The sequence below is a fragment of the Amphibalanus amphitrite genome, unplaced genomic scaffold (assembly GCF_019059575.1).
Source record: "Amphibalanus amphitrite isolate SeventyFive unplaced genomic scaffold, NRLGWU_Aamphi_draft 000218F_arrow, whole genome shotgun sequence".
NCBI lineage: Eukaryota > Metazoa > Arthropoda > Thecostraca > Balanomorpha > Balanidae > Amphibalanus > Amphibalanus amphitrite.
The window spans coordinates 642274-659093 of NW_024881713.1; the positions used below are offsets into that span (position 1 = coordinate 642274).

Consider the following 16820-nt stretch of genomic DNA (forward strand, 5'->3'; position numbering starts at 1 on the left):
ACCAGAATCCATCGGATCCCCTTGCGCTGGACGCAGTTTCGTCCAGCCGATGAGCGAGGGTTCGTTCGGAGACCCTTCTGTCCCCTTGCACCAGGGGTCCTCTGCCTATGAGCGGCTCCGCTGCCCTCCCCTGCGGCTCCTCGGGAGCCGCCGGATCCCGGGAGCCCTCCCGGGGCGCTGGTGGCGCCGGCTGGCGGCGGCTGGCGGCGGGTCGCCAGTCGCCGGCTGAGCGGCGGCGCTCGGCGGCGGCAGTCGAGCGCGTGCGGCGGTCGGTGGAGGTGGCTTTGAGAGTGCGCGGTGCCGAGCAGTGACAGACCCACTCTTGAGAGTTGCGCTGTGGTAGCGGGGGACGGCCGGTGTCGCGGTGACCAGAGCCGGGTGATGCGCGCAGAGTGACTGGCGACCGGGCGGTCCCACCAAACCGGAGGATGGCCGGGTGGCTGGCAGTGATCACAGCCCTGTTGGGGCTACTGAGCCCGGCGCGGGCCAGCGTCAACCTGTGGGTCTCGCGCTCGGAGACCCGCGCTCTGCTCGGTGAGTACAGTGGCCAGGGGCGCCTTCCGGGGTCAGTGGGGGCACGGTGCCGTGTCTCACGTCCGGGGCGCGCCGGGGTTATTTACGCGGCCACGCGTCCTTGTGACATCCCGCAGAGTTCCTACATATGACATCCCGCAGAGTCCAGCCACTGTTTATTTGGCAGTGCTGTCTTTGGGCCGACCTGACGCTGGGGATGGTCATCCAGCTCGGCTGCGGTCAAATTTATGGCCATGTTTTGGGCTGGCCGCAAGATACCCTGCGACGTCTTACTTAAACACAACCACAGCCTCCTGCGTAACTTCGTGATGATTGAATACCCTGGTACCTACTAATGACGCCTGTTGGACGGTAAAAAGCAAACTATTAATGAGGGGTTCAGGGATGTGAAATGATCATTGAACAATGTCTAGTCTAGGTACAATGTGTCTGACTTCAAAACTTTAACCCGCGCCCTGCTGGGGGGGGGGGGGTGTTTGAACACCCCCCCCCTTGTGGTTTTTCGCGAATATCTCAAAAACGGCGGCGCGGAGCGCCGCCGTTTTTGGTACACCTTATCATACATCAATTTTACACATGTTGTGAAAATTTCAGACCAAGGTCATTCAAGGTCAGGTCACCAGGTCACTTGAAGTGACCTCACCTCATAAAAAGTTTCAATGTCTGTCATAGCTACACCGAGTGACCGATCGCTTTGAAACTTTCAGCGATTGCTAAGAGCAATAGCATGTACAAAATGTTTATCTCAGAATTTTGATATCGATGACCTAAGGTCAGGTCAATTTTGCGACCTCCCCATTATAAGTCAATGGGAGAAAATTGAAATGCGCCTCCTTTGGACGAAAGACATTATAAACACTCCAAAACACTGAATTACAAGTGGTTTAGACACACTGAACATGAAAATGGTGTCCGTGACCCCTGTTTATGCCCTGAGGTCATCTTAGGTCACGAATGGTATCTAACAGTTTTTCGCAAATAACTTTTGATAGAGGCATGCTAGAGCGATGAAAACGCCTTAGATGTGTTCAGCTCGACGATACGGATCGACTGATATGCAACATGACCCTTTCCGGTCAGGTCATGACCTTGACCTGAGGTCAAATTTTCAAGTTGACCTTTCAAGGTCAAGTTATAGTTCATTCGATGCGTCTTGACGAGAGGAACACGATGCCGGTAAAAGTAAGCTCGTACAAGGCTTATGTCAAAAGTTATTGCAGAAAAACAGTTTTCGAAAAAATCGGCTATTTTTGCAGTTTTTGCCCCCTGCAGGCAAAACCGTTGACGTTAGGTCAAATCTGAGAGAATTACTCAGAAAGGGCGTTAATAGGGCTATCGAATGCGCTTTTCCGCAGCGCTGTAGCTCTATTGGCTCCCGAGTTATGCGTTGGCTTCTTGGAAATTGTCGACATTCGACCTGCAAATCGGCGAAATTTTGCCTTCAATGACCTCTGGTGACCTGACCTTTGACCTGACCAAAAAATTGACCGAAGTGATTTCCTCAATATTTTTGACGCTCTTTCGAACGCCGCCTTCCGCTTATCGCTACGTGGCCCAGGAGCCGAGTTAGAAGGGGGGGTGTTCAAACACCCCCCCCCCCCAGCAGGGCGTGGAAATCCAGGACCCCCAGCCGGGCGCGGGTTAACATCGCTGACTGCCGGCAATTTATTTCTCAAGTTTCCCAAAAAACAGGTAAGCCAACCACGTATAAAATCAAAATGGTGATGCGGAAACGAAATGCGAAAAATGAAGAAAGTCAGTTTGGCTCGCTGATATATTTTTTGCACAGCGGCTTATACTTGTGTGTGGCTGGCGATATTTTTCTGGGAGGAGAGGGGGGGGGGGGGTCGGGCTAATATCAGTCGCAGCCGGCGATTTTTCTGTTGGTAAAACTGAACTCGGATGCGTTTTGAAGAAATTGGCCCGAGCCACGAGAAACAGCTACAATTGGTCGCTTCTGTTAGCGTCGTACCACCAAGTACCAACACGTCCTTATGAGGTCTGTAAGAGCTTGTCATTCAATGGACTTGGTCGCCCTTCTTATGTTGCACAATTAACAATTTTGATTTTAGGTACTTCTGTTTTTTTTTATTATAGGTATTTCATTGTTTCTTATTTTTATTTTAGGTACATACACATTTTACATTTATCATGTACCGTGCCATGACCATAATTGCTCGTTATACCAAACTTGGGAAGCTTTTCGGAGCTCGAGGAAATGAGCCCCGAAACTGGGCTTAGCGATTTTCGTTTAACCAGGAATCAGATACAAATTTCACATAGGATGTTCCACCTCATAACGCAAAGAAAACTGTCGACGAAGACACCTCCCGTTTCCGCCTATATTTATGCAGTCTCTGCGAGTATCACACCTCATTAGGGCGTTGAACTAACCCCCGCTTCCCTCAACCCCTCCCTCTGAATACACCTCTCCAGCAGCCGTGACGGCGCGAGCTCATGTTTCCCCAGGCGGTGTGCCGGCCGTCACAGCCGTCACAGTCGTCACCCTCTATCTGCCCCGCCCCGTCTGACCCGACCGACTGGGGCGTGCCCCCGGGGCGTCAGCCGAGGCGACCGTCAGCGGCCGCCGCGCGCTATAGACCGAGCCAGATGGCCCGCGACGCCCCCGCAGTCCGCCGCGGGGGTCAGCAACAACACGGCTCCCGTTCGGAGACCGGAGGAGGTGCCAACTCACTGCAGGCCATCCACTGAGGATGTGGACGGGTGGTTGGAAAAGCAGCAGTGGTTGATGACGCGTGATTTACGAGTCCTGTTTCCTGCATCCGATGAAGCCGAGCTAGCTTTTTACACGTGTATAAACATTGGTTTTGACGAGTTTCGTCAGTTTGGTTTGGATGGGTGGGACTTGTGTGGTACTCGATCAGCCCGAAGGATTGCAGTAAATCCCTATTAGAAAGCCTTACACTACACAGACCAGAAGAACAGGAAGGCGAATGTTAGAAGACGTTATTTTATTTATGTCTGATTGACATGTAGTTATCCTGGAATATGAGATCAATCAACACTGTCAGATATCTTCCAAGATGGTTAACGCCGCCATCAAACGCCTCCAAACAGCTTCATTCGCTGAACTGGAGTCAAAGATATCATCACCACTCCGGGTTGGCGGCGGATATCAGTAAATCTCTCCTACGACCATTATCACCTGTCCAATCAAAACACCTCAGCGGCATCTCGGGCGTCGCAGGGCGCTTCCGCAGGTCGTCAGTGCCGCTGGTGGCACTTCGCAGCCGGAACTGGGCTGTAAACGCAGCCCGGAGGACACCTGTGACCGGCGCATGTGCACCCCAGCTGGCCACAGGCGCCCCGGCGCGTGGCAGCCGACCCGACCCGGCCCGCCCGGCCCGCCTGGCGTCCCCGGCGTCACCCGCTGGTCGGGATTTTCCGCTTCCGGCGGACGTGGTCCAGCGGCTAGGATAATGAGTCCACTCGATGGGTATATTGGGGGAGGGAACCGAGCTGCACCGATCTGGGGAGGGGTGGTCGCGCCATTAATTGGGGATGATTCTGCCATGATGTGCTTCCGAACCTGGAGAGAATGTGATTGTATGCAGCGTGTTGTGTGATCCATGTCAAGTAGCTACTCGGCATGGGACAGTGTCGTGACTGAACACGCTGAGATATGATCGAACCGGAGGTTTTCGACTTTTTAGACATAAAAACAACGATGTGATCTTGTCGTACAAGAGACGTGTTCTGAATCTTTGAGTGCATCCTGAACACCGTATGCTTGAGTTGATCGGGAGGCATTCTTGCAGCCGGCCCTTCCGTGAATCTCAATTCACCGCAGACTGACTGGCTGGTATGACGATTGGAACCCCTCGAGGATGTGTCGTGCGCCCGTTTACACCGGTGCTGTGGTCATGGTATTGTGCTTTCGCTGTCTCGCTGTGTGCTATCCCAGTGGGTTCTACACGTCGGTTTGCTGTTCTAACACTGCGCCAGCACTGCATTTGCCCTTCGCTACCCTTCACACGGGAATTTGTTATCTGGAAACTACTGCACGGCACGGCCAGGAGTCGGCCGTCGGTCCCATGGCAGAGATTCGCAGGCTGTCGCGCTGGCCCACCGGGAGCAGCTGGAACGGTTGTGCAATGGCTTTTTGTCTCTCTAGTGGCATTGTTGATTCGTCTCGGATTTGTCCCATTTCCAAGGAAATCCCCATTTCCAAGGTGGGGTTTTTATTGCACCGTGTGTTGCCTTTCACATCTTACATGCATCTTGGGCTCCTTGGTAAACATTCTCAATATTACGGGCTCCGGTGCCGTTAATTGAAGGGGGTACTGTTGCACTCTGCTCTCATATGCTGAGTTCCATCGTCACAGCATTTGATGCATTTCCTTTCTAACCCATCAATTCTGGCCCAGTTGGGGCCGCGGGTTTGTCGGCTGCGGGTTTGTTGGGTCCATCGGCCCTCTGGGGCCAGTCGATCCAATCGGCCGCAGTCGGACTGGTGAGCTGTGCTGGTGGGCAGTGACGCTCCACCGCCCGACGCGACCAGCCGTGACCTACAGCCGCCTCAGCCCGCGGGTGGCCACCGTGACGCCAGGTGCGAGCACGACGTCTGGATGTTTTCCAGGCGCGCCTCGGGTAAACGCCGCCGCATCCGGAGCCTCTCGATGTAGATTAATGGGCCGCTTCCGTTCGCCGGGCGGTGCGGTCGATGATACGCCGCTCAGCCACTCTATCTCGCTGTCCTGGAGTACCCTCCCACTCGCTGTGTCTGCACTGGGCCGCCGCTGGTCCCGGTCTCGGAGAGCCGCGGTCCATGGGTGGCGGGGCCGGCCGCGGCGCGCTGTTCCTCCGAATTGCGCCACGCCTCCCCGAGTGGGCCGCGCCCGCCGCTGATGAATGAGCCGACCTGTTCGCACTCACCGACCCGCAAAGAAATCGCCACCATCGATCACACCGAGGTGGCTGCCACGTTACGCCATTCATCTCGCGAGTGTACAGGTAATTGCCTCCCGGCCGATGCGGACTCACGCGTACACGCGCACCGCGCGCACGTGCGTGGGCCGGCCCGGGCGCGCCGCATGACTGCGACATTGGACACGAGTGGCCGGTGTGACGGCGCCAGTGACCGCGGCTCGTCTGTGACCGCGGCGCGTGGCGACAATTGCGGGGTCACGCGCCAGTCGACGTCTCGGCCGCGGGTCACCGGCTGCCCGGTGGGCCGGGCAGGGTCCGCTGCACGCGCGGCCGCAATCGACTCGGCCGCCGATCGGTCCCCGGAGTATACTGCCGCGACTGGTCGGCCGGATAGCGGTCCGGTTCGTCAGCAGGCCGGTCCGGTGGTTTATTTCGTGGAAGATGTCTGGGCGCGTCAGGGGCACGGGCTGGGAGCGTCAGGGGCACCAAATTGCAACGCCAGAGGCACGGAATTGAACAGTGTCACGGCCTGGGAGGATGCGTCTCGGTCTGGGTGGGGTATGTCAGAGCAGGAGAGTTAATACCACGGTAAAGATGGTCATTTGTCTATATCCAGGGCGGTATCGGGTTATTCGATGGACCAATTGCCTGGTCCTCCACCCCAGCGTGGCAGGAGCACTGTCTGGTGATCTGCGCGAAGAGAACTTTTCAGATGGAGGTGGCCGGCGCCGTCTGGGGCGGCGGTCGTCTCTTAGCCAGAGGCTCCACTCCACCCCAAGCTTCTCTTCGGAAAGCACGCGACGGTGTGGGTATTGAGGCGGTGCCTTTGCGACCTATAAGGTCTGTTGGGCGTCGTATCACGATCCGCAAAATATAGGCAATGATGTGATGAGGAATCATTATGCAATCTTTAATCCGTCTTCCGTGAATCGATTCGCCGCTGGCCGCTGTGGCTTTCGATAATGGCCCAGTCGCCAAATTTGAATATTTGAGCGGGGAGTTGAAAATCAAATTTGCATAGAAAACCGCCTGCCAACGGTGTTATCGGGTTGTTTATCAAACTTCTTTCAGTCTACGACTGTGGCCTCCCGGGTGTTCCCTTTCACATCACGTCGGATGCCGGAAGAAAAATAACTTTTGAATATCTTCTTTTGAATGCATTCCAAACAAAATGAGGGTGTTCGAATTTCCGCTTCGTTGGCTGCCCGATAAAAAATCGCTGGCACGGTATGGCCAGTGGCGCAGGGCCATTTATCGCGTTTTCCTGCCGACGTCCGGCGCTGCCTGCGCCGCGCGACGATGGTGGAAATGATTGTGATGACGCCGAAAGCGGCGGAACACATCCATAACGCGGCTTGCCAAAATACGCCGGCGCACTCACGCCGTCAGCGCGCTCCGCCAGCATCCCCCACGCGCCGACGGAGAGAGAGCGAGAGCCGCCGCCATGGCGAGTTTTGGGAGTGCTGCGGTACGGTCACCCTGTGGCGGTCTGCGGTGTGGACGGGAGACCACCAGCGAGCGCTTCAATCCGGCTCTGCGGCTCTGTGGTGGGCGCTGTTCTCCCGCTGGGTCTGGCGTAAGAACCAGACGCCCCAGTGACACACTGAATGCCGCGGATGTATTGCGTCGTCACACAGACAGGCGTGAACAACAGCAGGTTAGCACGGCGTCCCACAGGGTGCACCCTTGTCGCCTGCTTTCTTCACGGCGGCTGTGGCATCGTTAGCGGTTCGGCTTGTTTGCCGGGACTTTTGTGTGGCGGCTTCCAGTTTGATGATAGTCGAGGAAACCACCAAACATGGCGCCTTTGACCGCGCAGGAGGTCCTTATTGTTCGCCCTTCGGCGCCTTCAAATACCAGCGGACCATGCTGAGCAAACATGCAATGTAATTCGATGTAAAGTTGCATTTTTCATCTTTCCCTAGCTGGGATTCTATTCGTCCAAACTCCAATGTCTGTCTTTATAACGAATATGTATGTCCTGGCATTGTCTTGGAAAAGCATGAAAAGACCGAAGCAGCCTTGATATTTACAAAGCCTTGGTCAATGCAGCCCAGACCTTGGCAGCCTCTAACCCCCCCCCCCCCCGGATGCGGCACACCGCCGGCCCTCCCCCGCCCACCCCGCGCCGGCCAGCGGGACACTCGGCGCGGCCGCGGCGCCAGCTATGCAGCGCAAATGGGCCGCCGCCAGCTGCGGCGCATCGTTACCGCGTCGACGCCGACGCCGCCCCCATCACTCGCCGCACCGAGACGCTTCCGACGCGTTGATGCCGACGCGGCATGGCACATTTTAACGCCTTCATTCGTCTGCCTCGTTCGCAACGGCAGCAGTGCGGCGGTGAGCGCAGTGGCGGCGCGGCGACAGCAGCGGCGAGGTAAGAACACTCCACTGTTATGATATTTTCCTGGAGCGCCCGTGCGCCGACTGCCCGCCAGTGTAGTCAGTTGGCCGCGCGGAACAAAGCGGCCGTGTCGTATTGTCACGTGCGTATTTTTAGAGGCGTGACGCTGGCCGGGGCGGACAGCCGGCCGGATGGCGAGTCCGGCTCGGTCGGTGGCGGTGGGACTCGTTCCTGGACCTGAGGCTGTCGGTGGCTAATGTCGGTGGCCACGCCGTCACTGACTGCATGGCGTTAGTGAGAACAGGTAGCGGAACTGATGCTCTTGTTAGCGCCGCCGGTCATGAGTTTTGCATGGATTGCCAGGCTTACCATGGTGTCACTCTAGTCACGCCTGCTTGCCAAAAGCAGCAAATCTTGCCACTCCTTTGAACCTGCACATCACGCCCCTACTTTGTACAAGCAAGTAAATGATAACACCAGCTGGCATGGTTTAGACACGGGTTCTCGGAGCTCCGAATGTCTGAGTTTATACCACACAGTCCTCCTCCAACAACCAACAATGTTCCAGGTCTCCTTATTTCCAAACCAACATCAGCTTACACCTGCTGCAACCTTTCGTGCACACTGCAACGTGATAGTGTCCCTGGAAGTGGACACAGGAACACGAGGCGGCGCCGCTCCGGGCCCTACGACGTCGTCTTCGGCAACAGGTGCCGCACGGCATCGCCCCACGCAGGGCGCACGGAGCCGGGATTGACCCGTTCCTCGTCATGGAACTGACGTGCCGCCGGCGTGTGTCACGTGACGCGATATGGTGTCACGCTATGGGGAAATCTGACACCCCGGCCCACACCCCACACCCCTCTGCTCACGCCATGTAACGATTCAGTGCCACGTCCCAGCGGATGTCTGTCCGGACTCCCTCCCCTAGGTCCGCTCTTCCGCGATTAGGAGGGGAGACGCTCCCCACTGCGGCGAGGGGCGCTCGAAGGAACCATGGACAGACACGTGCACTGACCGTCGGCCAGCACGTGCCCACGTGTCAATCAATGTGTGACGAGGGACACGTGACACGGCACACGTGCTCGTGGAGGCGGAATGGCTCCCCGAGGTCCGACTGGGCGCCGGCGTTCGCCGCAGGGGCGCCCGGCGCTGATTACAGTGTCGGACATTCTCCGAGTGATCGCGCGGGGCACGAGGTGTATCACACGTCCTCCTTGACCGACAATGTGACCGGAGCTCTGCCTTGTAAGCTGGCTCATGTCCACTGGCTTTACCTCTCTACTTATGCTTGTAGATACGATCTGCAAGACGTTTAAACCAATAAAGTGCATTTACTGCCTGTCTTATCCATAAATCACGACAGTCGTGTTCATACACAGGATTTCGTTGCGTTGCAGTCTGGAGGCATTCGGTCGCCAGCGTGTTGTTTCTGCTGGTCTCTCATGACGTCTGTTTTATCGTGTCATGGCGGTCATATCTGGCAGACTGGGTGGCGCGTGTGGGGCGGATACCGTTTGTAGCAGGTACTGCACGGAGCGGCGGGCCCTTAAAGTCGGACCGCCCGTTGAGGACGCCTTTCCTGTCGCACACCGCTCTGTATCTCGCTAATCCGGCGCCGCACCGGTACCAGCACCTGGAGACCGGGCCGACGCCAGGTCACGGGTGGAACTGCCGGCCGTCCGCTGCCCGCCGCTGGGTCACCGCGGGACGAGGGCGGCCACGGCGCGGCTGCGCCCTGCCGACGTGCTGTGAAACCTCGTGACACGGTGAGCCGTTTAACCCGCGCCCAGATGGGGTCTGCCGAGCAACGCGGTCTGATGGGGGGGGGGGGCATTTTGGCCCCCCCCCCTCAGATCTCGAGAACCACGCAACATAGCGACAAGCGGTAAACATTGTTGGGTAGCCCCAGCGGGGAACTACCTTTTGACCCAATTTCATTGACCTCGGTCAAACCGATGACGTCACAGGTCAGGTCAAAGGTTGAATTTTCACCGTTTACATGCATTTCAAGAAATGCGTTGTAAAATCGAGTAAAATGCATTTCATTGAAAATCATCGATGGAGAAATGTTCTTCAAACACATATTTTGCTATCTGAGGTCACTGATACCAGGTCAGGTCACAGAGATCAGGTCACTGGGGGGTCACAATATGAAAGTGTCGTGTGATACATGTTTTATGGTTCATTTTACATGACAAATGCGATTATGTGGGTCAGACAGACTTTAGGGCCAGCTTAGGTCACGTTTTGGTCAAGGTCAGGTCAAGGTCAGGTCAAGGTCAGGTCAAATTAGGTCAAATTTCAAAGTTGATATTTTTGCATAAAATGGGTATCGATTCGATGCAGCTCGTCACGGGGAGTTCAATGGTGGTCTCCGTTTTGCGCTACGAGGTCTAGAATGGCTAAAAATTGAGTTCAAAAATTTGACGTCATCAATTTTTAACAGTTTTTTCGCTATAACTTGGCCAAAAAAAAGAGGTATCAATCTAAAATTTGGTATGTATATCGAAGAGCGCAGGGACTATCACATATATTCCGTTTTTTTCGAAATTCGATTTTTTTTGGAATTTTTTTGAGTTTTTAAAAAAAAATCAATTTTTTGATTTTTGGGGGTCAAAATCCCAAAATTTCGAAAATCCGAGATAGCAGTTTTGTAGCGCCGTCTTTTCTCTACACAACCACATAAAGAACTTTAAAATTGCTTGTTAACTGTAGAATTGGTGAGCGTTTCAAGATGTCATGTTTTTTGCTCATTTTTGCTCGAACATGACCTCAGTTTGACCTCAATAACTCCTGACCTGAGGTGACCTGTGACTTGAAATTTTGTGTGAAGGTGTCAAATTGATGCCCGGTAAGGTACCCAAAATTTGGCGGCGCTGCGCGCCGCCGTTTTCTCGCTATTTAAGAAAAACCACAGGGGGGGCCAAAATGACCCCCCCCCCATCAGGGCGCGGGTTAATGAACGCCCGGTCATTAATTTGGCGCGGGCGGGTCGACGGTCGGTCGGTCGGTGAACAGAGCGCGCCTGTTCGCGCTGTCCGCTCCCTGCGCGATGACAAACGGCCGGGAGGACAGCAGATAGGCGGCCTCTGGCCGGTGTCGCGGGGCGCCGACCCCTCCTCTGATCCAGATGGCTAGGCAGCTCAAAGTGGCAGATCAAAACCACCACTGAGACCACCGCCGGCCGGAAGGTGTGGGCATTCGCGAAATAGGGAGCCCGTGACCGGGTCGGAGCATTACAGAACGATCGTTCACTCTTAGGTCTTTAATCTCGCCTGATGGATCATTTGGTTCGTCATCGGGCGGATTCCGTTAGCCGCCCACGGGGTGCAAGACTAATCACTGCTCGAGCTAATCCGACATGTGCGGCTTCTGGCCCGGCTTTGGTCTGCACGTCTCAATCGCGCGGCGGTCCCAGTCAACCCGCTGAACTCCGCTCGGAAGACGGCCAAGGCGGCCGAGCTGCTGGGCCGCTGGCGGAGCACGTTTCGCCTGATTGAGCCGCACAGTGGTGTGTCAGGGGCGGCACCAGTGCCTGCTGCGGTCGGATCAATGTCCCCGGTGGATCACAGCTGTGTTTATGGTGACGACGGACCGGTCCGAGAGGATGTCGCATGAAGCGAGTGGTTTAGTGCCCTTTGTCTGGCAGCAGGGTAGACTAGTTGGAGCACTGTGTGTGCAACATGTCAGTGGTGCACGCTGCTACATCGTCCGCATGGCAAGCACCAGTCGCTCCTGACGCTAAGAAGCCTGTGATGTATTACCATCCCGTGCAGACCAGTGCCCGCCCCACATCCCTTCCGACCGAGCGGTGTCCCGAACTGTCCCGTGGCCCTGAACCAATCTCCGTCAGGGGTAGGGGACTGACGCTAAATCCACTCCAGGCCTGCACAAAAAAAAATGGACACCGGACCCGGCCCCACTGAAGCCCTTCAGCCGTGACCGATTGGCACTGATTGAAATATGTCGGCGAGGTCGCCAGCAGGGTGCCATTAATTTCGAACCTCCATGGGCGACCAATAATCGAGCCATTCCAAACGCCGCACGCCTGCTCCAAATGGCCTGACGCACACATATGTCATAATTATCAAATCACTTATCATCAAAGACGTTCTGGCGGTGGCCGCCCCTGTGGGCTAAATACTCCGGCTATAATTGATTTATTTCGGAGTGTCCCACGCCTCGAGCACGCGCTGGCAGCCCGCCCCTCCGCCCCGCCCCTGTGCCGCTACCCTCGGCGTTAATAGCCGGCCATAAAGAGCATGCAAATGGCGACAAGCGGTGGCAGTGTGTCGCCGGCAGCTCGGCGCTTTGTCAGGACCCGCGGCGGGCCGGCCGCCGGCTCGCTGGTGTGGCTCCGGGTCGGAGTGGGAGATCGGTGACGCGGCGCGCTGCAATGCGACGCGGCAGCCGCTAATGAGGCGAATGCGCCGCATATCGGAGCGGAATGGGTATTTTGATTGGGCGGCGTCATCCGCTCTGTGAGGGACCGGGTCGATGCGGTCGATAATGGTCATTACGACCCGTGGGGGTTTCGGATCGAATTGTGGTATTTTTGACGCTACATCGTACCCCCCCCCTCGCCCCCCCCCCCAACACACACACACACACACACAAATCATCAAAGTTAAATTCGTGGCTCAGGACGGATGTATAGTTTTTAAAGTTAATGTAAACGTTATTGTGAGCCTGAACCAAGTGAAAGTTATGGGGTGATTAATTAGCGCTTTTGCCTCCGAGAACGTATGTTTTATTCTTATTCTGAAATTGCTAACGAACTTCGCGCAATTCCTTTCACAATCATATAAAAACGCAAACAACCCCTCTCTTGGCTTATCCTCGCCAACCAGGGTATGCAATTAGCAGAGATCCAATCAGTGCCGGCGCGTTCCGTGCGCGCTGCTCGTTCCGTGTCTCACGGAGCTCCCTCTCTGCGTTCCAGGCCTGGCCACCGAGATTTTCTACGTCCAGGAGGGCGTCATCAACGAGTACGCCATGAACTTCACCGTCATCGTGCCGTCCAACATCTCGGACCTGCACTTCAACTGGGAGCGCACCACGCGCAAACCGGTGAGTCCCGCCGGTCTGTTCGGCCGTCTGATCGACAGCGGCGCGCGGCGCGACTGACAGCTGAATTAACCGGAGCCGCCGCCGCTGATTTGTGGCGAGCGGCTGTCGTTTTCGCGCCCCGAACACGGCACCGACGTGACCGAATTCGGACGCTCTAAATCGGCCGGTTTTGTCACAACCATGGGCAGTTGACAACGTAATGGGTTGAATGACGATGGAACGGGGTTCTTGCCGCTCTGTTCATAGTAGATAATTGCAGTAGTGCGGCAGCGTGAAATTTATATGTCGGCACTTATGAAGGAAATTATACATAATTCACGCTGCCAGTGAAGCAGACTGGGGCGTTGCTCTGTGCCGATACCAGTGGCACTGTCGCCAATACCGTACACGACGCTTTGCACCAGTGAATATTTGGAGAGCGTTCCTGGAAACGCACCACATTAATGTGATCGATAGTGGCCATTACGGCTATCGTCCCATTGAGTGTGTGTTCCGGGTCAAGGTGATGTGACATGACCCCTGATAGGTGATAGGATAGGATTATTTTAAGCACTATATCTCTTTTTTGCTTTTGCCGCTGAACAGAAATTCCGCAAGAACACAACCGTGTTCTTCTCTACCTCATTTCAAGAGAACTTTAATTATGTCTGCCGACACAACACACGGCTTAATTAAAATCTATCAAAATAGGATCAACCAAAAATCGAGTTCGCTCGTCTGATAGTAAAGTCTTCATTTAAACTTTTTTCTCTTTGCGATGGGTAGGTAGGTGCTCTTTGGGCGCATGTCAGCGCATCTACATACTGCATTACCTCAAAGGAACGGTACCTGAGCTCTTCACTCCTCTTTTGTAATTCGAAAAAAAGAAAATTAGTTTCTAGTTAGTTAGTGCTGTCTTTTAAATAAAGTGACACATTTAGTTACCTTACTTTACTAGTACCTAATAGCAACCGTTCACGAGTATAGCGGAGCTGTCCGCGGTGGCCACCGTTTCGGTATTGGCTGGCTGTATGACGGGCCGTCCATCTGGTGTGTGTGGCGGGCGGCTGCCGAGGTGTTTCTGACGCTGTGCAGTCGCCCGGCAGAGGTGCCGCGCTGCACTCCTGCAACTGAGTACACACCCCGTCCGCCTCACTGTTGGCTGCGCACACACTCAATTAGTGCCGACAACTCGTATGGAAATTCGGCCCGCCCGCGGTGGGGAGGTCGCTTTATAGCGAGACGCAGCGGTGACATTGTGCTGCCAGTCTGCCGTCGCCAGCCTCGACGGTAGATTCTGAGAATTTTGGAGAGGACTCAGCACAAGATTAGCCGAACATCACCTTACCATAGATGTACCTACGCCTGCTTCGGGACTTTGAGTTTGGCTTATCCGATTTGAATAATCGTATGGCCTCAGGGAAGGCTGAAACGCAAATGCATTTTAAATAGCATCACTCTGCAATTCCTCATCAGCTCCATAATTCTTCAGAGCCAGACTTCTCATTTACGATGCAGTTCAATTCGCAATGCGCGTCCCAGCCCTAACACACCACATCAGAGCCAGAAATTAAAGTGTCTTGAATCAGCCGAATGTAGCCGATTGACCCCATTTACGCCATTCGGCTGCGTCGGCGATTGGCCCGATATAAGACCGGAACCTAACTCAATCGCTGCGCGCGGACGGCGGCGAAAAGGACGCGTTTCCTTTTCGATCTGCGCCGGCATTGCCGCACTGAAGGCGGCGTCATTATTGGAACGGGCCGGGGAGCCGATTCCGCTCTGTTAAATCGCCCTGAAATCGCCTTTGTCTCGGCTGAAAATTGGGTCCCGTATCGTTTGTTCGTGTGACAGCGGCGACATGTCGATTTGAACACGGTGTTTCAGCTGCCGTGACATTGCTGGGAGTCGCATTTAACCCGCGCACCGACGGGGGGGGGGCGGATATCCGCCCCCCCCTGAGGTTTTTCGCGAATAGCGGGAAAACCGCGGCGCGTAGCGCCGCGAAATTTGGTATGACTATAACCTCATCAATTTTACACATGGTGTGCAAGTTTGAACCTCCTACCTTTTAACCCGCGCCCTGCTGGGGGGGGGGGTGTTTGAACACCCCCCCTTGTGGTTTTTCGCAAATATCTCAAAAACGGCGGCGTGGAGCGCCGCCGTTTTTGGTACACCTTATCATACATCAATTCTACACATGTTGTGAAAATTTCAGACCAAGGTCATTCAAGGTCAGGTCACCAGGTCACTTGAAGTGACCTCACCTCATAAAAACTTTCAATGTCTGTCATAGCTACACCGAGTGACCGATCGCTTTGAAACTTTCAGCGATTGCTAAGAGCAATAGCATGTACAAAATGTATATCTCAGAATTTTGATATCGATGACCTAAGGTCAGGTCAATTTTGCGACCTCCCCATTATAAGTCAATGGGATAAAATTGAAATGCGCCTCTTTTGGATGAAAGACATTATAAACACTCCCAAACACCGAATTACAAGTGGTTTAGACACACTGAACTTGAAAATGGTGTCCGTGACCCTTGTTTATGCCCTGAGGTCATCTTAGGTCACGAATGGTATCTAACAGTTTTTCGCAAATTACTTTTGATAGAGGCATGCTAGAGCGATGAAAATGCCTTAGATGTGTTCAGCTCGACGATACGGATCGACTGATATGCAACATGACCCTTCCCGGTCAGGTCATGACCTTGACCTGAGGTCAAATTTTCAAGTTGACCTTTCAAGGTCAAGTTATAGTTCATTCGATGCGTCTTGACGAGAGGAACACGATGCCGGTAAAAGTAAGCTCGTACAAGGCTTGGGTCAAAAGTTATTGCAGAAAAACTGTTTAAGAAAAAATCGGCTATTTTTGCAGTTTTTGCCCCCTGCAGGCAAAACCGTTGACGTTAGGTCAAATCTGAGAGAATTACTCAGAAAGGGCGTTAATAGGGCTATCGAATGCGCTTTTCCGCGGCGCTGTAGCTCTATTGGTTCCCGAGTTATGCGTTGGCTTCTTGGAAATTTTCGACATTCGACCTGGAAATCGGCGAAATTTTGCCTTCAATGACCTCTGGTGACCTGACCTTTGACCTGACCAAAAAATTGACCGAAGTGATTTCGTCATTATTTTTTACGCTCTTTCGAACGCCGCCTTCCGCGTATCGCTACGTGGCCCAGGAGCCGAGTTACAAGGGGGGGTGTTCAAACACCCCCCCCCCAGCAGGGCGTGGAAATCCAGGACCCCCAGCAGGGCGCGGGTTAAGGTCAGGTCACCAGGTCACTTTGAATGACCCAACCTCAAGTCACTTTTTTGCAACTTTGTCACCGTGCCAGAGCTACAGTAGATGTCGGAGGCCTTTGAAAGTCGCAGGATATTATTAGGTCATTAGTAGCTACAATTTGTATATCTCGGAATTTTGATATCGGTGACCTAAGGTCAGGTCAATTTCGCGACCTCCCCATTATAAGTCAATGGGGGAAAAATCAACTCCCTGTTTTTACCACTAAAACGGGTCGGAATGGCCCCATATACCATACATGACTTCATATACGATCAACCTTCACTACCTTGAAATCTGTTTTGCTGTTGGGCAGCTGTGAGGTCATGTGACGTCATCAAAGGTCACCAAAGGTTTTTGGCCAATAACTCCGTACAGGAACAAGATACAGACGCGTGGATGGTCTCATTGTGTTCAGCTCGTCAAGACGCATCGATTGATATACATGATGACCTCGAGGTCACGTGACCTGAGGTCAACCTTTGACCTTGACCTTTCGAGGTCAACATATATATCATTCGATGCGGATTGACGAGAGGATCACGATGAAGCCCTTAGTTTGTTTCTATCTTGACTAATTCGAAAGTTATTCGAGAAAAACTCTCTCCATATCTAGCGCCGCCATTTTGACTTTTTCGACCCCTGTGACGTCATCTTTGACCTGACCTGAAAATGACCTTAGTAAAAATTGTAGATCTTGGCCGTGCGTATCCGATG

The 16820-nt window shown here is 54.1% G+C and overlaps 1 protein-coding gene across 1 annotated transcript in view; it reads left to right on the plus strand.

Annotated features, from left to right (window-relative positions):
• Positions 1-216: 216 nt before the first annotated feature.
• Positions 217-16820, plus strand: part of LOC122385412 (tyrosine-protein kinase Dnt-like) — a 48467-nt gene continuing 31863 nt past the window's right edge. The window contains exons 1-2 of the mRNA XM_043373656.1: positions 217-534; positions 12714-12841. Coding sequence (XP_043229591.1) covers positions 429-534; positions 12714-12841 — 234 coding nt within the window. The 5' untranslated portion in view covers positions 217-428. The remainder of the gene's footprint in view (positions 535-12713; positions 12842-16820) is intronic.